At 38.6% G+C, this 23,673-nt stretch overlaps 2 protein-coding genes across 5 annotated transcripts in view; both read right to left on the bottom strand.

The window, feature by feature from the left end:
- Window positions 1–1,161: 1,161 nt before the first annotated feature.
- Window positions 1,162–11,870, bottom strand: tmem200ca (transmembrane protein 200C, genome duplicate a). 2 transcript variants are annotated; one of them, XM_089125689.1, is made up of 4 exons: window positions 11,461–11,870; window positions 7,768–7,869; window positions 6,669–6,823; window positions 1,162–5,917 (listed from the first exon to the last, which is right to left on the bottom strand). In XM_089125689.1, the coding sequence occupies exon 4, from the start codon at window positions 5,894–5,896 to the stop codon at window positions 4,358–4,360; it is 1,539 nt and encodes a 512-aa protein (XP_088981815.1). In that variant the 5' UTR covers window positions 5,897–5,917; window positions 6,669–6,823; window positions 7,768–7,869; window positions 11,461–11,870; the 3' UTR covers window positions 1,162–4,357. The 2 variants fall into 2 exon arrangements, with proteins under 2 accessions (XP_088981815.1, XP_039512309.1); XM_039656375.2 differs by lacking the exon at window positions 7,768–7,869.
- A 5,173-nt stretch (window positions 11,871–17,043) lies between these two features.
- The window catches only part of l3mbtl4 (L3MBTL histone methyl-lysine binding protein 4), a 37,420-nt gene continuing 30,790 nt past the window's right edge, over window positions 17,044–23,673 (bottom strand). For all 3 annotated transcript variants that reach the window (XM_039656370.2, XM_039656371.2, XM_089125994.1), the window contains 2 exons: window positions 20,287–20,349; window positions 17,044–19,640 (listed from right to left, as the gene is read on the bottom strand). In XM_039656370.2, the coding sequence (XP_039512304.1) occupies window positions 19,485–19,640; window positions 20,287–20,349 (219 nt within the window). In that variant the 3' untranslated portion in view covers window positions 17,044–19,484. The remainder of the gene's footprint in view (window positions 19,641–20,286; window positions 20,350–23,673) is intronic.

Below are 23,673 nucleotides of genomic sequence, written 5' to 3'. Positions count from 1 at the left end.
CTGAGTATTTCCTCCTTAAAACTGCAGTGAACCAAAGACAGTCTCAAAAACACGCTTTGAGGTTTCTGACGTCACAAACCACCTTGTAACCAATCAGATCAACGTGTGTGTGTGATCGTCAACCAGTGGATCTCTGAGTGAGTGAGTGAGTGAGTGAGTGGAAGCGGGGCTAATTTGCATATTCATATAATGTCATTTTAGTAGTCAAACATGAGTTTTAAGGGAGAACGGGAGAAACACCGGTGCACAGATCTTCTAAGAGCAAATTTATTAAAGGTGCAACACTTGACTAACGTTTCGATGTACAACTACATCTTCATCAGAGTCCTGGACTCTGAGAGGACTCTGATGAAGATGTAGTTGTACATCGAAACGTTAGTCAAGTGTTGCACCTTTAATAAATTTGCTCTTAGAAGATCTGTGCACCGGTGTTTCTCCCGTTCTGTCTGATCTTGTCCTGCCCTGGTTGCACCGGATCGTTTTGGCATTTTTCAGTAGCACAGTAAGCCTCCCTTTCTTAAATGAGTTTTAAGGGATTGGAACATTTAAGGAATGCTATTTTTAATGTCCTCTGAACGTTCTGAAAGCAGTAACATTTGAAAATGTTAGACGAACATCAAACTAAAACGTTTCAGAAAAAAAGTTCCATGAATAATGTTTTTGTGAACCAGATAATGTTGAATGAATGTCCTATTGACGTTTCTGGAAGAAAGTTTGTTCATAACGGTTCTGGTGTTTGAGCCACATGACATCAGCTAAGATAATATTCATATTTTAATAATCTTTTGAAAGTTGAATCGTGTCATACAGTGTGTCAAACGGCACTTCAGATTCTAGACCAAATAAACATCCCAGAATCCGTCAAATCCATTAATAATACTTACTGATGTTTATTCTGTGGTTTTCCCTCCAAAATGATGTCACTTCCTGCAGGATGATGTCACGGATTTTTACAAAGGACCGACAGGATGGAAAGTTATATTGAGGCAAAGGGACAACTTTTAAAAGAAAACATGCTTAAATTAAGGGTTAAATAAGAAAATCACTGTTTTTCCACGTTAGTGCAGAACCTGAGATCGAAACCCAGTCAAACCAGAGCAGAGAAACGATCTCACGTTCACCTCACTGGGATTAAAGACAAGACAAATATATACTCTAATCTTTGTAAATTGTGAGTTTAATATTTTGTCCAGTGTATTCAGACATGTATGAAGCACAGGAGGAATCACTCGTGGCCCTGAAGACAGCTTCTGCTTCTCTGGTTTCTTCACTGGCCGTCTGGTGCGAATAGTGACCTGCTTACAGGACAATGACACTCATCATACATATTTCATATCTGTAAACGGATGATTTCACTGACACCATATCAGAAACACACACACACCATGGAGAGATACTGGAGTATCAAACACACTCTTACAAATAAAGCTCGACATCAATTTCACAAAAGGTCTTTATAGTGGAAAAGGGTCTTTAGATTTTTAAATGTTCTTCACACTGAGAAAAATAATAATTCTTTTAGAAACTGATCATCACTGAAGCTTCATTTTTAAGGGTGTGTTTAACTAGACAGAGTCGGACACAGTACTAGCAGTTTGAGATGGTGCTTGCTATTGTTTTCAGTTGCATTCAATACGTTTATTAATTAGCAGAATCTGATTGTTCTATTAAAGGCAAATGGAGACAAAATGACTGAATTAACCCGGGAAGCTTTAGTAGAGTTTAAAGTTATATTTAAACACCTTAACAAAGACAAACTCCCACACGAGCGTCTGTTCATTAACACCGCAAGCTGTTCATGGATCAAACTGCGTTCCGTTCAATTCACAGTTGGAATTTTCATGGAATAGAACAACACTTGAAGTTCCAATCAATTCTGGGGTGAAATAGAACAACACTTGAGGTTCCAATCGAAATAAAACAACACATGAAGTTCTAATCAAAACACTTGAAGTTCCAAATGGAAATGGAACAACACTTGAGGATCCAATTGAAATAGAACACTTGAAGTTCCAATCGAAATGGAACAGCACATGAAGTTCCAATCAAAACACTTGAAGTTAAAACTTGATCCAATCAAAATAGAACAACACTTGAAGTTCCAATCGAAATGGAACAAAACTTGAGGATCCAATCGAAATAGAACAACACAGAAAGTTCAAATCAAAATAGAACACTTGAATTTCCAATTGAAATAAAACAACATTTGAGGTTCCAATCGAAATAGAACACAGTTCCAATCGAAATAGAACAACACTTGAGGTTCCAATCGAAATAGAACAACACTTGAAGTTCCAATCGAAATAGAACACAGTTCCGATCGAAATAAAACAACACTTGAGGTTCCAATCGAAATAGAACAACACTTGAAGTTCCAATCGAAATAGAACACAGTTCCAATCGAAAAATAAAACAACACTTGAGGTTCCAATCGAAATAGAACACAGTTCCAATCGAAATAGAACAACACTTGAGGTTCCAATCGAAATAGAACACTTGAAGTTCCAATCGAAATAGAACGCAGTTCCAATCGAAATAGAACAACACTTAAGGTTCCAATCGAAATAGAACAACACTTGAAGTTCCAATCGAAATAGAACACAGTTCCAATCGAAAAATAAAACAACACTTGAGGTTCCAATCGAAATAGAACACAGTTCCAATCGAAATAGAACAACACTTGAAGTTCCAATCCAAACTGGTAAAAGTAATAGTATGTGCACTGTGATTGTTAGTCAGTGCATGTTAAACTGACCTGTTTCAGATCACACAAACACTCTAGTACCAAATTAGATTAAAACCATTGGTTTTAACTCTAAACTATTGTTTCCTCAGAAGTTACTTGTTTTTTTTTTCTCATTCAAACATCTGGTTTTGGATGGAACGCAGCATTGCTTCCCTTGGGCCGCTTTAAAGAGACACTGATGATTAATCTTTCTTTCACTGACCCCAAAACTCTAGCGTCTCGTGATATCTTAAATATACTGTAATGGATATTACATTTCAGACAGTACTGAACTACATGAACCACTGTGCTTGCTAACTAACGTCTGGATTTGACTCATGGTTTGAGTTCATTTAAGTAAAAAAAAAAAAAAAGTAAAAACTGAGAGCATACAAGTGTAAGTCAACATCTCAAAAATGCAAACATAAATATTTCCCACACAAGCAGGGAACATTTCAAATGAGATATTGCTATCAAGTCAATTTCTAAAAATAATCAGTAATTTGGTGGTTAAAAAAAGTGCAAGTAGACGACAGTATAAAACATGCTGCTCAGACAGCCAAACTTCACCGCTAAACAAAACAGCCACGAATATTCTACTACTGGAAGTATAAAGGAAATTTTTTAATCTAGTGGAGCATAGCTGTGCTATCATGCTGAAAGTCTGAGACTTACTTCCCATCTGGTTTTTGCTTGTAGTTCCTTGAGGAAACAGTATTAAACACTGACCTTTGGGTCTAACATATCAACAACATTTCAGGCAACGTTTGCTCTCTTTTGAATACCATCACTGCTCGTAATGTCGCTGAAATTACTTTTAAGGTGCGGTAGCATTTAGCGTTGTTTAGCGAATTTGGGCAAGTGGAAATCCAGCCATTTCATAAGGAATCCACGCGAGGGCGAAATATTTCGCAACGATCTGACCATCAGAAATCTGCTTGGTTTAAAGGAGTTTCTTGTGTGAGCTGTTCTTCATACATCGCTACAAAAGTAATGGAGGATGAAGCTTTTTTGCCAAGCAGACTTTGCTGAAATTACTGTCTGAAGACCAAATGGACAGAGTAGAAATGTACAGTAACTGGAATTTAACTGTAGAAACTTGTGGCCTATGCGATGGTCCTAAATTTGACCAATGCAAAGTCCATCCAAATCGAGTGAATTCCCATTGAAATGACTGGATTTCACTTGTGAAAATTCGCTGAAATTACTTTCTGAGGGACCATCAAAATGGACAGAGTAGAAATGTACAGTAACTAGAATTTAACTGTAGAAATGTGTGGCCTATGTGATGGTCCTAAACTTTACCAATGCAAAGTCCATCCAAATCGAGTCGATTCCCATTGAAATGACAGGATTTCCCTTGTGAAAATTCGCTGAAATTACTTTCCGAGGACCATCAAATGGAGTGCATTTTAAATACAATTTACCTGTAGAAATATAATAAGCCTTTATGAGAGTTGCACTTTTGCCTTTGAGATGGTCCTCGACTCAACCAATGTGAAATCCAAGTGGGGAAATTCCCAATCCCGTCAATTCCCATTGAAATTGTGAAAATTCTCTAAACAAACTTCCCCAATGTGACCGTACCATTAGCTTCCTCTCAACCAAGAGGCTCAATAGCGAATCCCCGAGTTAAATTTCTACACTGTCCATTTCCACATCCTCTAAAGTAGTGTCCGATTGAGAAACCATTATGAGTTTTTGTTTCTTTGAGTATTGTCTGACCACGCCGCTCTCCTCTTGGTCCGTCTGATTGTGGTCCTTTTCCAAAATCTCAACAGAGCTCCCATGACTAAACATGGCATTGTCCGTGGACTCGAAGGACTCGCCGCCAAGACCCTCGAGTTTGGTGTAGCCCCCGCCACCGAGACCATCCAGTCGAGGGCAACTGAGACGCCTCGATCGCACCTGCCGCTCTGTAGGAATACAAGAGATATCCAGATCAATAGACCTGGAGTAGTCCGATAAAGCGCTTAAAGACAGGTGAGATCCTGTGGTTTTGCGGCCCGGAGAACACGGCGGAAGCAACTGAACCTGCGATCCCTGCAAAGAAACTCGAGGAGCTCCTTGCAAACTTCCGATACTCCTATAAACCTCCACCGAGTCCTGCGCAAGCTCTGGGTGACTTTGAGCCGGTTCCACTTTGGCCTTTGTGATGGTCCTAGACGCAACCAGATCCTCCAAACGTCTACAAATGGCCTCGGCGTCCAAAAACTCTCTCTTGGCTTCTCCCGTTTTATCCGAACCCCTTCTTTCGGACGCTCCTCGGTTGTTGAGCTTCATCATTGGCAGGGTGAACGCATTGACGGAAGTTGATACGATTGTTCTGGTTTCCCATTGTTTGAGCTCAGGTGGGCTTCGTTTCTGATCTTGATAGATACTGTAGACCGTGTCCGTAAAGCTCTGTTTGTCCAAAGAAGAAACTCGTGGGACTGTGGTCGACAGACGTCGGGATGGGTTCGTGCTACTCGCGTCGTGTCGACCGGAGCCCGGAGAAGGCCAGGAGACTTTATTCGGGGATTTGTTCTCTTTCGATTGGCAGTAGTTCACGAAACCGTTCAGCGGCCCGGACTCCTTGCTCCGCAAACTATGAATGTCAATCACCGTTGAGTAGATGTCCCTTAGATTAATGATTTTGGTCTTTTTGTCTCTGTTTTCGTGAAGTACTGCATTCGCACAAATGAACAGGAAGATCCCGATGCCCATGATTAAAGGTCCGAACACCTTCAGCTTGTCGGAATACAAATATCTCTTAATAAACGTAGCAAACGCGCCAAGCTTAGCCGAATGCACCTCCGCCGTCCCATTGGATCCATTATAGCTCCTGAAGACTTTATCTAGTAGATCCCATCTGACGGTCACATTGACCAACTCTCGGCTCTCGTAAGTCCTCTGAGCGCTCGATGTGTTCATCAATCCCAGATACGGCGGATTGGGTTTGGGCCAGTATCCCATCACAGCCATTGCGACGCCAACCAGTAGCACCAGAATCCCAATGGCAGCGACCAGTCCGGATATGGAACACAGCTTGAGCTTTCCTTTAACCACAACCACTTCGTTCTTCCTCTTTTTCTTTGCTTTCCTCTTGCGCTTGTTTTCGGCGCGGTTCTTCGCGCGGAGGGAGTCCTGTCGCCGGGCAGATATTCGCAGAAGACCCCCAGTGGCAATCATGATGGCGCTCAATTAATCATCCTGGAAAAGACGGGAAGAACATGAGGACATTAGTGTGGACTGGAAAAGCCATGAGAACTAGACACATACTCACTAAATCTATCATAATAAATGCTAAACACAAACAAAAACACATAAATATATTATATTAAAGTTTTACTGTTTCTGAAAGAAGTCTCATTTGCTCAAGGCTGCAGTATTTGATCAAAAATACAGTAAAACATTGAAATATTATTCTAGTGTAAATCATATGTTGTCTATGTGAATATACAGTAAAGTGTAATTTATTCCTGTGATTTCCAGCATCATTACTCCAGTCTTCAGAGTCACATGATCCTCCAGAAATCACTCTAATATGAGGATCTGATGCTCAAGAAACATTTATGATTATTATCAGTGTTGAAAACAGTTCATATGTTTGTGGAAACTGTGATACATTTAATTTTTCAGGATTCTTTGGTGAATAAAAAGCAATTATTTGAAATATAATCTTTTGTAACATTATAAATGTCTTTACTGTCACTTTTGATCAATTTAAGCAATTGTTTCTTTAGCATCAGATCATCATACTAGAGTGATTTCTGGAGGATCATGTGACTCTGAAGACTGGAGTAATGATGCTGGAAATCACAGAAATAAATTACACTATATATTTACATAGAAAACAGCTATATTAAATAGTAATAATATTTCACAATTTTCCAGTATTTTTAATCGAAAGCAGAACAGACTTCTTTTTGTTTATCACCATTTTTCAGCGAATGTCACACACCAGCATTTGGTTCTTCATTAGATGGACGTCCCAGAAGCTCATTTATCCTGATGAAAGCTCAGAGTTTGAACACAAAGCAGGCGCGGCGAAGCTTCTTCTCGGGCGAGTGTTCGTCGGGATCTCCGGCGCGCGGAGTGGGAGCGAGGCGCTGGATCCTGCGAACACCATAAGGATAGTGTGGGTTAATGCAGCACAAACACACACAGCGATCACTCACACATGACTAAAAGAAGAACAGAAGCCGTGTGAGACGGAGACAGATGATATGATTCACTTCAGACTCCAAACAGAAAGATGAAAAGCATCTGTTTTTTCTGTTTGGTGTTGATTTGACATAAAAGCTGATTCTGTCACGAACTGTGGGAACGAGAGTGAGCGACAGGCTAACAGGTTCAAGCATCTTGTTGCATGTATGATTACAGCTGAAAATATCATAGAGTCCTAGGGGTGTGACAATATATCACGATGCAACAATGTGTATCATGGATAGTTACCCCAAAATAAAACGTTTTAGTGTCAGTACTACATTAAACTACTATATAATGTTGAATATAATGTATAATAATGCAATGGGGGAATATTTGTTGGTCCTAATTATGATAAAAGTGTCCAATATTATTATAAATATATCTAGTCAGTGACAGAAATCATCATATTCATCTAGAATAATCTGTTTTCAGCTTCAGAATCATGAATATTGTTATTCTGGTGTCTCTATATTCATCTACAGTATGCACACAATGTAATACTGAATTTAGCATTTTAATCAACATTAGATTTTGGTTAAAGGGATACTCCACTTAGGCTAATTTTCCACTCCCCCAGAGTTAAACAGTCGAGTTTCACCATTTTCAAATCCATTCAGCTGATTTTTTTTTTTTTGATATTTAGAAGAATATAAGTAACCAGACAGTTTCTGGTCTCATTGACTTCCATAGTATATTTTTTTTTCCTATAAACTTCCAAAGATGAATTACTTCAGTCTTTCTCAAGGATCTCACCGCCTCATTAAAGTGTGTAGAAACTGTCCACCGGTATAGTATATAACACACTGTATGTTTATATCATATTCTTAATCAAAACAAGACTTTGCACTTGCCTTCGTGAACCCATTCACATTTCTGCAGAATAATTTATGGCACCAATTAAATCTTTATATTGTCTTCCAGAGGAAAATTTGAGTTTCCAGGGTTCATTAGTCCTGAATCATCAGGGGAGAAAAGAGGAGAAAAGTGAATTAGTTTCTTTCCGCAAACTCACTGAGTGTCCATTTCTCTTTGCCACTTCCCGCTTATTAAAGTCTCTCAACACATTAGATAGACATTGATTTACCATGAATCAGCAGATATGACACGATAATGACCCTCCGAGGCTTCATAAACCCGACGAGAGTAAACATGAAGCATGTAATTACATGTTCTCGTCAGTCATGAATCTCTCAGCCAGTAAACAGAATAACAGAGTTGACTTTCATACAGCTACGATTCTAGAAAACTCGTGATTTAACTCGCTAACATCGGGTGAATAACGGTGCACTTTTATCTCCCTCAGTATTTGGCGTCTGACGTCCCACTAGATCCACAACACGGTATATAATATTCACTTTCCCTCCTGTCATCACCAAACACATCAGTAATATAAGCGTTTATGGACCTGTACTAAATGTAATGCTTAAAGTTTATGGCTGGTCAATCTGTGGAAATGCACTCGTCTTTAAATCAAGACAAATTCACTTGTATAGCACATTTCACAATATACACAGTTTCATAGAAAATTCTAATGTTTATGTTTATAATATCTTAACGTCTTCATGCCTTTTATAGTTGCATTTAGCAGATTAGAGCCGTGCGACAATATGGTTGCATTTTAAGATGATATACACAATCAAATCAGATTCTATAATTGCTTTACACGAGTGTACTGTATGTATGCAGATAATGTTGGATATACTTATAGTAACTGTATGCAACTTTATAAACAGAACTGGCCGACTATAGTAACAAAAAACTTTGCTATTAGATAATATACTACTGATTACAATTTTGCAACAATATAATCAATCATAACAGTGTTTTTCATCCTATTTTCATCACACATTGAGACAAAAGACAATGCTGGTCAAGTTCATATGGCTGTACAAAGCTCATGAATATTTAATGACATAAATATTCAGATGTTCATGAACATTCTGGTACTGCATTATTACCCTGAAAACCTTTATCACTGCAAATTAGTGTTAATAAATGCAGAAAAAAAACATTGCTAATTGGTTCAAAAGGATTTCTACAAGAGTAAATGCATTCCTTATTGGAACATCTTTATGTTACTTCTCATAATGAACATTTCCCAAACACACTCGAAGCGCTCGACCAATCACAACACACTGCTCCAGCTGACCAATCAGAGCACAGTGTGCTTTTCAGAAGGAGGGGCTTCATAAAGCAGGAAGTGAACTGAGTGTTACTGACAGACTGAGAAGAAAGGAGCCGCAACAATGGAGAATATAATCAACATTCGAGCAGGAAAACCTGTTCTAGTCGAGCCTGAACACATCAAAACTTGGAGGGCATACAGATACTGACATTACAAAACAAACTGCCCTTAAGAAACAAGGCTCGCAGACTTCTGTGTTGGCACTGCTTCTATATTTCCAACCACAAAGCTTTATAGATTTGATGAATTCCTGAGAGTGTTTGGCAACGAAAGACTCCACGTTTAATCAAATAAAGCTGAAAACGCTCTGACAGTCCAGATAAACAGAAGATCACGCAGGCCGCGCGAGTTCAAAGGTGTGTGCGAATCTCTCCACATCAAAGCAAACAGCAGATGATCCGCGCGAACAGAGAAACGAGCGGCGGGATCCACAGAGACTTCACACATCAATTGACATCTCAAACACGGGCGAGAAGGATTTATGGATCACAATGACCTTTACATTCATATCTGAAGGGCAGAGGAGATGAAAATAAACATCATGAGGACAAAACACAAAATGACAGCATTGCGCAAGACTGTCAGAATGAATTTGCGTGTAAAACTAGCTGCAGTAAAGAGACGAAGCTGAAATATGATTTCCATCATCATGCAGTGTAGAGAAACATAAAGGTAATGGGGCTAGAAATGACAGCTATTACCATCCAAGACACGGGGCGCACAAGTCAACAAATAACACTCCACAAATTTTTCCCAAGCATATGCTTCTGACATTCATTTATGGGCGGAAAACGAATAATATGCCGTTAAAAAAAAAGCAAAATCCATGCTGTTTTTCCTCTGGATTTGGTTTATACATTGTGTGAGTTGCAGTCTTGCCACTTACAATCAATAAAGCTCCAAGAAACTACGAACTAGATTAGGTTTGGATCACCTGTGTTGAAGAACACCTCCATTACTGAACTCACTGCTATTGACATGTCTAATTGAAACTAATGACTGCGAGGGACAGATGCACGGTTTACTCAATAGGGCTTACTTGTTCATTGAAAATATACTTTCCAAAAGAAATTCTAGAGGGCAAAAAGGTTGAACATTCAATTTGACTGTCACAGTTTCATTATCACATGCATCAAATTAAATATGCAATCCATAGGCTACTGACCCGGACTAAAGAAGGATCTGGCCTCAAATGCAGATTTTGATTACAATAAGGAATCTGCGCTTCAATGTCAGTCCAGTTGCAACAAATCCCTCTTCTCATCAATAAAGGGGTTTGATTCAACCGGCTGTCGTCTCTAATGTAAGCTAAGAAGCACTTAGTGGTTTTTTCAGCATATACTGTATATGTCAGTTCTGTTGCATGGTTAATGCATGTCAATCACTTTACGCACTTTAATGGTCAACTTAAACATGTTCTTATGCACTTTGGATGCATTAATAAGCTCTGATATCACACATCTCATGCATTTCTGTATTAATTATTGCACTGACTGGAAACAATATGTCAACCACAGTGATGTAACAAACATGCAGAAAACACTGTCCTCATTCAGCACAAAGAAGTCAACTGTATACCTGACACTGTCTCTCACTGGAAGATCTTTAAGGTTTTTAATAACCTAACTGAAATTTATTTACTAGTACGATCTAAGACCTTTAAAAGAAAGATTTTAACAGTGAAATACACAGAACATAACATGCATTGATCATATATGACCCAAGAGCCTTATAAATCGGAAACATTGACAGGTTCACCTCACTATTAGTAGCCTACAGATATACAGTTTTCAGTCCTTCAAATCAATAACCAATAATGAACAACCCACCGTCTCTTCAGTGTTTTCTAACAGATCAGTGATATTCAATAATGAGGACATTTATAGTCAATTAAGCTTAATGTTCGTGTATGACAGTTTTATGTGGTGTTACCAAAAATCCAAACGATCTCAATAAAGACACGGGGATCGTGAAAACAGGCGAATGTATGTAAATATGATAGTTTTAGTGTTATTTGCACATAAAATGGTGATTTTGAAAAGGAGCTACTGCTACATGCTTCTATTTAGGGCTTTTCTGAAGAAGGAATTAAACGAAATTACCAATAATGGTAATTTAAAACAGCCTGCTTTTCAAAAATGAAGGTAAAACTGAACAGAAACTGGAAAACCAGAGGGTTTATGCGTAGAAAATAACATGCGTAACAGCTCGTGACATTCGGTATATTTAACGAGCCCTAAAAATACATAAAACACTGGAGATACCCAGTCACGCGTTGATAAATTAATCATTTATATCATTCATCGACCAAGCATTTACTCCATCAACACAATGAGATGAACAATAAACGGTCGCTTACCGTCAAATATGGCTAATAAATTCGTATTCGGGCAATTAAACGAAAACTTTCTCCCTTCTGAAGAGAACATTTTGCGCTTAGGTGGAAAAAAATAAGTTCGTTATTTCCAGTCAGGAATATTCCCGCGCTCGTCTCAGCCGTTTATTCGCGCGCGCGCTCGACTCGCGCTCTTCTGCTGTGGGGAGTGTCGCGCGCGCAGGTTTCTGATCCGGAGAGTTGTGCTTCGGGTTTGGAAGCTGAGTTTCTCTAGTGTGTGTGTGTGTGTGTGTGTGTGTGTGCTTCTCGGGTGTTGTTGCTATGATACCGCAGCCCGAATCCGGTGGAAGTGCTGCAGGATTTGAATAATTGCCTTCTACACTGTTTAACCCCATGGATGACGGCGCTCGTGATGCTCAAACGCGCGTTAAACGCCATCAGAGGCGGTCAGAATGAGAGAGAGAGAGAGAGAGAGAGAGAGAGAGAGAGAGAGAGAGAGAGAGAGAGAGAGAGAGAGAGAGAGAGAGAGAGATGCGGCGCGATGCGACGTTTTTCTTCGCGTCGTGCCGTTTCCTGTTGGTCATATGCAAGGAAAAAACAACAAAATATTCATGCGGCATATTTGGAAAATGTAGAGAACCTTAAGCATCAAAATATGAAATTCACCAGTGAAAACAAAAGTACAGTGACAAAGAATGACATGCAATACTTTTTAAGGGTCTCAAATATATCCAAGATTCTTAAAATAATACAATGTCCAAAAAACTCCTGTGTAGCCAAACTAGGCATTTAAAACATCCAGATTGTGGTAGCCTACTTGTTAGTCTTTCTGAACTAGAGGAACATTTCTGTGTTGAGCAAGGATAAGTGACTGCCGTAGCAAATATTTCAATATTTCAAGCTCGTTAAATGCAAGTAATTGTTTGTAAGTATCTGTTGGGAGAGGAGCGTATAGGGTTACAGTAAATCAATGTCCTCTCAGAGGTCAAGCCAAAGATCAACAATCAGTTTAATGGATCTAAACCTGTGATTGGGAAGGGTTTAGTTGGAAAGGCAACAAATAAAGAAACAATTTAATTAACAAACATTAAAAATGCAAAGTCAGACTACAATGATCCCCTCTTGGTTATGATGTCATGTTAGTACTTATGGAAATAAACCATGGTTTTACTTCAAATACAAGCAAAAAATACATGGTTATTGATGTTAAATCATTGTAAGCACAAAATAAGGAGTATTTCACTCCAAAAAAAAATTAAACCATAATATACATTCTAGGATACATAATTGTATTAAAAAATATCCTGGCTCTTCTAAGCTCAGAGGTGACTCGTTATGCATGGGGTCAGAGGTCACTCGTCCGCTAGAACTAAACTTGCGGTCGACCGTTACCAGAAGCCTGTGGTTACAGTGTATCAATTTATAAATATGGATTTTTTTCTTCACTTATTCACCCTGTCCTGATTAACGCAACTTTAACACTTTTATTTTCCTGTGTGACGCTCCTTTGAAACAAAGCGCTTTATTCGAGGATGGATAAATATTCTTTATTTGGTTCCATGAAGAACCTTTATAAACATAATCCATTGCACAAAAGATTATTAATAGTGAAAATAAGGTCCCATTGATTGCTAAATATTCTTCACACTAAGAAAAAAAATAGTTCTTTTAAGAAGTGATCAGTGAAACACCCTCTTTTGTGAGCTTTATTTTTAAGAGTGTAATAAAGTTTGTGAATGGGTGTAATTGCAATATCGGTAACACATTTCACTGTATTCTTGAAGACACCAGTGTTTTTGACTGGTAACTCTTCATTATCGCTAATAATCACCCGAGGAGCTTCCTTTATCTCAAAGCTGATGAAGAACTCCAGTCAGCAGAGATGAAACGCTACAGAACCGAGTCCGCCGAGATTAAGCCAAACCTTCACGCTCTTTGAAGTTCCTCTCTCTACATCTCGCCTGAAGACCCAATCAAGGAACAGTGTGTTCAGAAACACTCACCGATGGTTGAGTGCCTCTCCTCCGGGATCTCTCCCACTTCAGGGAGCGGATCTGATCCCACAGCATTTAGGAACGACCTGCGTCATCAGATTCTCCCGTAATCCTGACCAATCCTCAGTGCGTATCGGTGATCCGGGCCGGCTCTGACCCGGGGTTATTCCCAGAACAAGGCCTTCGCTTAATGCTCAACTAGAAAATGAAACTGGTTACAACATTCTGCAATTGCTATACCCATAACACTGGGGCTAGTGGTCACGAGACTCTGGTATGTTGATTTGTCGAAATCCAAAAGGTCTAAAATGAAGATTATACTGTGAACTAAAGGCAAAGAGCATCATATTTTGTTAAAATCGATTTAAGAACCCAAGTGTTCAATGTAGAACCTTTTTAGGTATAAGGCGTTCTTTAAAATCGAGTTGAGAACCCTAGTATTCTATATAGAACCTTTTTGGGCACAAAGGATTCATTAAAATTGACTCAAAAACCCTAGTGTTCTATATTGAACGTTTTTGGCAAAAAGAGTTCTTTAAAATCGTGTCAAGAACTCTAGTGTTTTATAGAACCTTTTTTGGCATTAAGCGTTCTTTAAAATCGAGTCGACAACCCTAGTGTTCTATATAGAACCTTTTTGGGCATAAAGGATTCTTTAAAATTGACTAATAAACCCTAGTGTTCTATATTGAACGTTTTTGGCAAAAAGCATTCTTTAAAATCGAGTCAAGGACCCTAGTGTTCTATATAGAACCTTTTTTGGGCATAAAGAGTTCTTTAAAATCGTGTCAAGAACTCTAGTGTTCTATATAGAAGCTTTTTTGGCATAAAGGGTTCTTTAAAATTGAGTCGAGAACCCCAGTGTTCTATATAGAACCTTTTTTGGACAAAGCGTTCTTTAAAATCGTGTCGAGAACCCCAGTGTTCTATATAGAACCTTTTTTGGGCATGAAGGGTTCTTTAAAATCGAGTCGAGAACCCTAGTGTTCTATATAGAACCTTTTTGGGCTTAAAGAGTTCTTTAAAATCGTGTCAAGAACTCTCGTGTTCTATATAGAAGCTTTTTTGGCATAAAGGGTTCTTTAAAATTGAGTCGAGAACCCCAGTGTTCTATATAGAACCTTTTTTGGGCATAAAGTGTTCTTTAAAATCGTGTTGAGAACCCTAGGGTTCTATATAGAAGCTTTTTCGGCATAAAGGGTTCTATAAAAATTGAGTCGAGAACCCCAGTGTTCTATATAGAACATTTTTGGGCATAAAGAGTTCTTTAAAATCGAGTCGACAACCCTAGTGTTCTATATAGAACATTTTTGGGCATAAAGAGTTCTTTAAAATCGTGTCAAGAACTCTAGTGTTTTATAGAACCTTTTTTGGCATAAAGCGTTCTTTAAAATCGAGTCGACTACCCTAGTGTTCTATATAGAACCTTTTTGGGCATAAAGGATTCTTTAAAATTGACTAATAAACCCTAGTGTTCTATATTGAACGTTTTTGGCAAAAAGCATTCTTTAAAATCGAGTCAAGGACCCTAGTGTTCTATATAGAACCTTTTTTGGGCATAAAGAGTTCTTTAAAATCGTGTCAAGAACTCTAGTGTTTTATAGAACCTTTTTTGGCATAAAGCGTTCTTTAAAATCGAGTCGACAACCCTAGTGTTCTATAGAGAACCTTTTTGGGCATAAAGAGTTCTTTAAAATCGTGTCAAGAACTCTAGTGTTTTATAGAACCTTTTTTGGCATAAAGCGTTCTTTAAAATCGAGTCGACAACCCTAGTGTTCTATATAGAACCTTTTTGGGCATAAAGGATTCTTTAAAATTGACTAATAAACCCTAGTGTTCTATATTGAACGTTTTTGGCAAAAAGCATTCTTTAAAATCGAGTCAAGGACCCTAGTGTTCTATATAGAACCTTTTTAGGCATAAAGAGTTCTTTAAAATCGTGTCAAGAACTCTAGTGTTTTATAGAACCTTTTTTGGCATAAAGCGTTCTTTAAAATCGAGTCGACAACCCTAGTGTTCTATATAGAACCTTTTTGGGCATAAAGAGTTCTTTAAAATCGTGTCAAGAACTCTAGTGTTCTATATAGAAGCTTTTTTGGCATAAAGGGTTCTTTAAAATTGAGTCGAGATCCCCAGTGTTCTATATAGAACCTTTTTTGGACATAAAGCGTTCTTTAAAATCGTGTCGAGAACCCCAGTGTTCTATATAGAACCTTTTTTGGGCATAAAGGGTTCTTTAAAATCGAGTCGAGAACCCTAGTGTTCTATATAGAACCTTTTTGGGCTTAAAGAGTTCTTTAAAATCGTGTCAAGAACTCTAGTGTTCTATATAGAAGCTTTTTTGGCATAAAGGGTTCTTTAAAATTGAGTCGAGAACCCCAGTGTTCTATATAGAACCTTTTTTGGGCATAAAGTGTTCTTTAAAATCGTGTTGAGAACCCTAGGGTTCTATATAGAAGCTTTTTCGGCATAAAGGGTTCTATAAAAATTGAGTCGAGAACCCCAGTGTTCTATATAGAACATTTTTTGGGCATAAAGCGTTCTTTAAAATCGAGCTGAGAACCCTAGGGTTCTATACAGAAGCTTTTTTGGCATGAAGGGTTCTTTAAAATCGAGTTGAGAACCCTAGTGTTCTATATAGAACCTTTTTTGGGCATAAAGCGTTCTTTAAAATCGAGTTGAGAACCCTAGGGTTCTATATAGAAGCTTTTTTGGCATAAAGGGTTCTTTAAAATTCAGTCGAGAACCCTAGTGTTCTATATAGAACCGTTTTTGGGCATAAAGCGTTCATTAAAATCGAGTTGAGAACCCTAGGGTTCTATATAGAAGCTTTTTTGGCATAAAGGGTTCTTTAAAATTGAGTCGAGAACCCTAGTGTTCTATATAGAACCGTTTTTGGGCATAAAGCGTTCATTAAAATTGAGTTGAGAACCCTAGGGTTCTATATAGAAGCTTTTTTGGCATAAAGGGTTCTTTAAAATTGAGTCGAGAACCCCAGTGTTCTATATAGAACCTTTTTTGGGCATGAAGCGTTCTTTAAAATCGAGTTGAGAACCCTAGGGTTCTATATAGAAGCTTTTTTGGCATAAAGGGTTCTTTAAAATTCAGTCGAGAACCCTAGTGTTCTATATAGAAAATTTTTTGGGCATTAAGGGTTCTTTAAAATCGAGATGAGAACCCTAGATTCCTATATAGAACCGCACTAAACCTTTAGGTCTAAAAGTGTATTGAAAAGGATTCTTTAAAACAAACAGCCAAGCACAAAATAAATGATAAGGTTTATAAATCCGTATATTCATATTAACCGGATTGGTTGATTGTCCATGGCGCTCGTCCAGATGATCGAGGTGCATCTGAAGGTCATGAGCTGCTCTAACAGAACAACATTCACTGATTTCACATTCATATTCAGATGCACTCGGCTGCTTCGGGTCGAGCTCCACTCTATTAATAAACGCGGATAAATCAACGTGTTCTTCCACTAATGCTGCGGCCGGAGATGAGAAATGTTTTCTGACATTTCTTGTGTCCTGATGAACCACGCTGAGAAACAACATGTGTTCTCCCTAAGAACATCCACCGAGACGTTTACATAAAGACGACAGACGCAGAGCAGATTTGCACTGTTTATTATGAGGGTGCGCATGTGGACTCAATGAATTCTGTTGGACAAAGTGTGAGTGAGTGTAAGACAGAGGCTCTATAAATATGTTCAGAACATCAGATCAATAAATCAATCATGGACTGAACTGCAGTGAACTAATACAGCAATGCAACTCAACTGATCATCTTCAGTGAAACTGAACTACACACACACACACACGATGGACTTACATTCCTGACGTTTGGCTAAATGAAAGAAAAGTTCAAAATGAGACGGATTCAATGAAATCACACCAAAGTCAAAATTCATAGCAAATATATATCATTTTGCTTTGTGCATTATAGCAAGTCTTTAAATAATCATCAGAAATTCCCTGATGCGAAACGAGAATTCAGATCACGTGATCTGCTCCGAGAGCCAATGAGAGCGCAGCATTCACACTCCAATAAAGTGTTCCACTTAGCCTACTACTTTTATAATATTTCATTAAACATAAACGGGGAGTCGTCTTATTCGGGCTCTGTGCAATACATCACAAAAATAAACACTCTTCAATTTAAAACAAATCCATTTGGCATTTTATATTTGTCATATACAATATATTATTATCCTTCACTGTGCAAACATACGGTGATTCTGCACAATAAATAAAAGATGATTCATCAGGTACAGCAAAAATCATACAGAACTGTACAAAATAGAATAAAATTAGAGGAAGTAACAGAAAGGGACAAATCTCTGAGTATCGATGAAGAGTTCAGACACTAATCACCGCTTCGTCATCATCACTCGCGCTCTCCAAAAACACCATAAAAATAGTATTGGATCAACGCTTTCTGAATAATATACAGAAACTGAAGCCGTTCTCCACTGAAATGGACAGAGTGGACAAATATCAATTACTTTTTATACATAAATACACACACACACAGAAATATTTTCATGTATATACTGTATATATATTTATTTATAATTTATATCATATAATTATTATATTATATTTTTTTCTTAAATATATACAAGCATGTGTATGTATTTATATATATTAAATAATTATACACACTTTTATTTTGGATGCGATTAATCGTTTGACAGCCCTAATATAAATGTGATTCGAGAGATCCAGAGAAGCAGAACTTTTTTAATCAATGAGATTTTCAGTCATAATTCAAAGCTATTAAAAGCCTTACATGATTATCATATGGTGCCGAACAGACCCGGTGTTAACTGGCGTTATTTTGATGAAAGTCAACGGGTTTGGACTCGAGCGCGAGTAAAGATGACAGAACGATCATTATTGGATGAACTATTCATTTAAAGTCATCTCACACACACACACACATTCGAGAGTAAATCCTGAAGTCGCTGTTCACCTGTTTGTTTGAGTATAAATAGCACCGTGAACGAGAAACCCCTGATAATGCGCCGGTAACCGCGTCTGATTGATTGTCATATCGTCGAGTTTAAAGGATTAGTTCACTTTCAAATGAAAATTAGCCCATGATTTACTCTTCCTCAAGTCATCCGAGGTGTATATGACTTTCTTCTTTCAGACGAATACAATCAGAGTTATATTAAAACATGTCCTGGCTCTTCCAAGCTTTATAATGGCAGTGAATGGAAACCAACAGATTGGAGCTCAAAAACGTGCATCTGTCCATCAGATAAATGCACTTTTATGATGGACAAATGCACTTTTATCATGGATTTATGCACTTTTATGATGATAGATGCACTTTTATGATGGACAAATGCGCTTTTATCATGGATAGATGCACTTTTATCATGAATATATGCACTTTTATGATGATAGATGCACTTTTATCACAAATAGATGCACTTTTATGATGATAGATGCACTTTTATCACAAATAGATGCACTTTTATGATGGATAGATGCACTTTTATGATGGATAGATGCACTTTTATGATGGACAGATGCACTTTTATGATGGACAAATGCACTTTTATCATGAATAGATGCACTTTTATGATGGACAGATGCACTTTTATGATGGACAAATGCGCTTTTATCATGAATAGATGCACTTTTATGATGGACAGATGCACTTTTATGAGCTTCAATCTATTGGTTGCAATTCACTGCCATTAGCTTGGAAGAGCCAGGACATTTTTTTATATAACTGATTGTATACGTCTGAAAGAAGAAAGTCATATACACCTAGGATGACTTGAGGGAGAGTAAATCATGGGCTAATTTTCATTTGAAAGTGAACTAATCCTTTAAGTAAGAGGAGTTCGCACACGTGTGTGTTTGAAGGCAGAACCGGGTCGTGGACACAGAAACCTGATTCGTACGGGTGAAAGCACTAACGGAGGGCGTTCGGGGCACGAGAGGTGTAGGAATGCATCGAGACAGCAGATTTATATCTGTTTCACACACAGACTCGCAGGGGCAGGGAACTGGGCTGTGATTGGTCGCCTGGGCATCATGTGTTGCTGTCGCCGGCTGCCGATTGGTCGTCTTCAGCGTGTCGGAACATCAGGATGGAGTTGTAGATCTTGAGGGCGGGGCCGAGCTTCACGCTCATTATCTTAACGATATCTCTCTGCGTCAACAGGAGAAAGGCCTTCCCGTCGATTTGCTGGTGAGGGAAAACATTACAGAATCATATACAGATGAATCATATCCGAAATATGGCAAAATTAACGTTTAGCAGAGACACCGGATTTACGGACTAAAAATACTGATGATGTGATCTCGATTGGAGAAGTTTACAATCAGCAAAAAAAAAAAAATTCTCGTAAATCTTACACTTCGCTATTTTTGAAAGGACGCATTAAATCGATCAAAAGAGACGGTAAAGACATTTCTAATGTTACGAAAGATTCGATATGAAATAAAAGCTGTTTCCACAAACTCAACACTGATAATAATCATAACTGTGTGTTGATCATCAGATCCTCATATTAGAGTGATTTCTGAAGGGTCATGTGACTCTGAAGACTGGAGTGATGATGCTGAACATCACAGGAATACATTACACTTACACTGGAATAATATTTCACTGTTTTACTGTATTTCTGATCAAATAAACGCAGCCGTGAGCGGAAGAGACTTGATTTTTTATTTTATATTTCTCACATATGCTTCATAAGTAAATCTTAAAACTGCTGTGAGCTTTGATACTGTTCCTTTAACGGAGACACACACACACACTGATTAGGATTGTGTTTGTGATGAGCAGGAATGATTTTGTGTATTTCATCTCTCGTGTGTGTTTGATTCACCTCCTCTCTGAACAGCTTGGCCTGTTCCTCACAGCCGGGTAAAGAATGGATGAAATCAGCCACCTGAAACACACACACACACACACACACATCAAGGTTACAATGTGTCTGAATTTGCAGTCACACTAATAAACGTGTCTGTGATGATGCGTTTCCAGTTAACAACGTCACAAATATGCAAACAAATAAAAATAAATATACATATTTAATGCCAGATTTTGTGTTTGCAGTAAACAAGTAAAAAACTCTCTCTTCTCCAAATTATATATATATTAGGGCTGTGCAAAAATTAATTGCGATTAATCGCATCCAAAATAAAAGTCTGTGTTTACATAATATTTTTGTGTGTGCTGTATATAATTATTTTCTATATATAAATTCACACACATGCATGTATAAATTTAAGAAAATGTGTTATTCATATATAAAATATTTATATTTATATAATATAGATTATGTATTTATATATATATACAGAATTTAAGCGCAAATAATTCTTAAATATATACATGCATGGATAGGTATTTATATATACAAAATAATTATATACAGCACACACAAATATATTATGTAAACACAGACTTTTATTTTGGATGCGATTAATCACAATTCATTTTTGCACAGCCCTAATAAAAATACATTTATTACACGTAAAATGTTGCTTGTTTATAAAATTTCAGTGTATAAGACATCTATGCTCATAAAATAGTTTATTAATAATGACCAAAGAATATTTCTTCTGCTGTATTGAGTGAGAATCACTCACTCCAAGCAGAGTCAATTTAATGGTACAGAGTTAGATGATTCATGTGAAAACACCACGTTAACGAGGTGTGTGTGTGTGTGTGAAGGCGACGGGTCAGTCAGTGTTTGTGTCAGAGACTCAGAGTTTCTGCAGCGTCAGCACAGAAATATCCTGCAGCGTTTACAGAGAAACGTCCACTCGGAGATTCAGGATTATCCAACAATCCAGTGCTAAGAATAACCATCGCAGGAGTGTGTGTGTGTGTGTGTGTGTGTGTGTGGAGGAGCATCGAAGAAGAAAAGATGTAGAAGCCTTCGCTATGTTTCATCCGGTACACTTGAAACAGCCTCGAAAAACAGCCTTGCCCTGCCATCACACACACACACACACACACACACACACACACACACACACACACACCAGGGACGGAAAGTAACGGGGGATTGGGGCTAAAATGGCACCAAAATTAATAAAATTGCTCCCAAAACCAAGATATGGTGCATAAAATACAAGTTTTTAATCGTTTAATAGTTGAATCAGACTATGACTATACAGTATTTTGTTGAACAATCTTTATTGCATCATTTTCCTGTTATTGCTGTACTGTATTGTGAAAGCGCTGTATAAATAAAGATGACTTGACTTTCATTAGTTCTAATGAACGACTTGACTCACTCACTTCTGCGTTCTCCCTGCATGAATCAGCCGCTTTGAACGAATCATTTTGAGTCAACGATTCAATGACTCGTTCTTCAAGACGATGATTTGCTGCATTTTAGTATTTTTAGTATTTAATTTCGGGAAGATTGAATGCTTTGAACGTTTTTGTTTTCAGTCATGATTATAACAATAGTTGTGGTTAACGAGATTTATAAATAGAAGTACAGTAATCACACTGTTCGACGTCACTGATGTGTTGGATGACATTGAGTTTCCAGACCGCAGATGTTCTCTGGATCCGTGCCGCGCTTTAATTAAACAAACTCCACAAACTCCAACAACAACACGAGTGCCAAGACCAAGTCCCCATCGACACCGACACACACTCTCGACACGACACACACTCTCGGACGCCGCCAGACTGTAATAACTCTAATGCATCGGGCCTGTGGTTCCTGATGATGAAGTTCTGCTCTCTCGATTACAGGAAGCATCGTTACTGTACGACTCATTACCATCACACTCGTTTAGAAAAGGCTTCAAACTAAAGCTATTTTGCCTGAGATCGATCCGGCTCTCCGGTCCATCAGATGTTCTGGCGTGTGTGGCTCAAACCACAGCAGACGTCGAGACCCACGAGACACACTTTGGGTGCTTTAACATCCGGACAAAACTGATCCAGGAACAGGGTTACTCGGAGAGATATCTAAAGGAGGAGTTCACTCTCCTGATGATCGACTCTCCAAGATGTTCACGTCTGTCTTTCTTCAGTGGAAATGAAGGATTAGAAATCAGGATTGTTCTCCATAATGGGGTCCAACGGGTCGAAGGTCAGATGTGAGTTTCAAAGTCTCCAGCCGAGGAATAAGAGTCTGATCTAGACACACCAGCGACATTTACAACACAATACACACTTATACACTTAATCCACAGATGCTGGTCTGACAGAAGAGTGCTGTGCTGTTTGATATTTACACAGTCTGTTGTTCAACACACACACATCTCGCGCTCGGTTCATCCTCGCGGCCCCGGCTCAGGTTCAGACGCGCATGGTTACCATGACAACCGTCCCATCATGTGCCGGCGGCCTGAAGAGGCTCGCTTCACCTCTGCGACCCGACATCACCATGACAAACCCCCGACAGCATTCATATACTCAGCGGATCACGTGACCTCCGGGCTCTGCGCTGCCATTGGTCCACGCCACGTCACATCATTTGCATATGCGTCTGCTACACTGTGACATTATAAGCTGCAAGTAAATCAACTGTTTTTCACAAAATTCCACATCGCAGCAGAGAATGTCTAATTGAAGAGAATTGGCACTGGCTGGTAGGGTTGGGTATCGAGAATCGAGTATCGATTGGAACCGGGACTAACTTTTAGTTTTTCCCGGAATCGTTCAAAAGTTAAAATTTCGATTCCTAGTTTCGATATTCACAGTCCGCCGAGCGGAAGAAGAAACCGCTGAACAACACCAACGAAGAAGCGCTGGCATAACCGCGCAATTCGAACATGAGTAGCTGACGTCGGCGGTCCAAAGTGTGGCTTCACTTTTCTAAAAATAACGAAATCTCGGCAAAATGCAAAATTTGTGACAGAAGGATTATTTCCTTCAGAAAGACCGTTGGTTAGCAAGGTTAGCTAAACTTTTTTGATCCTGCCTCTTAAAAGAATCGGAATCGAGAATCTTTAGGAACCGGAATCGAAACAAGGAATCGGAATCAGAATCGTTCAAATTCAAACGATACCCAACCCTACTGGCTGGTTACTTCCGGGTTGTGGACTGGCTGCAGTAACGCGTCTCTGTCCATGCGGGGGCGCTCGCGGTCGAGTGCAGAATGAATGGGGGTCAATGGGGTTTCACCCCCAGAAATCCACTTTTCTCAGGATGTAATTTTTTGTCAAGTAATTTGAAAGTTGCATTCAAAAGGGAGGGCTAAGAAAATACACTCAGCTGAAAATTGCATTTTTAAGTTCAC

This window comes from Pimephales promelas, chromosome 22, assembly GCF_988280905.1.
Source record: "Pimephales promelas chromosome 22, fPimPro1.hap1.1, whole genome shotgun sequence".
In the NCBI taxonomy this organism is placed as follows: domain Eukaryota; kingdom Metazoa; phylum Chordata; class Actinopteri; order Cypriniformes; family Leuciscidae; genus Pimephales; species Pimephales promelas.
Note: the sequence above shows the minus strand (reverse complement) of the source record. Positions and strands in the feature narration are given on the sequence as shown.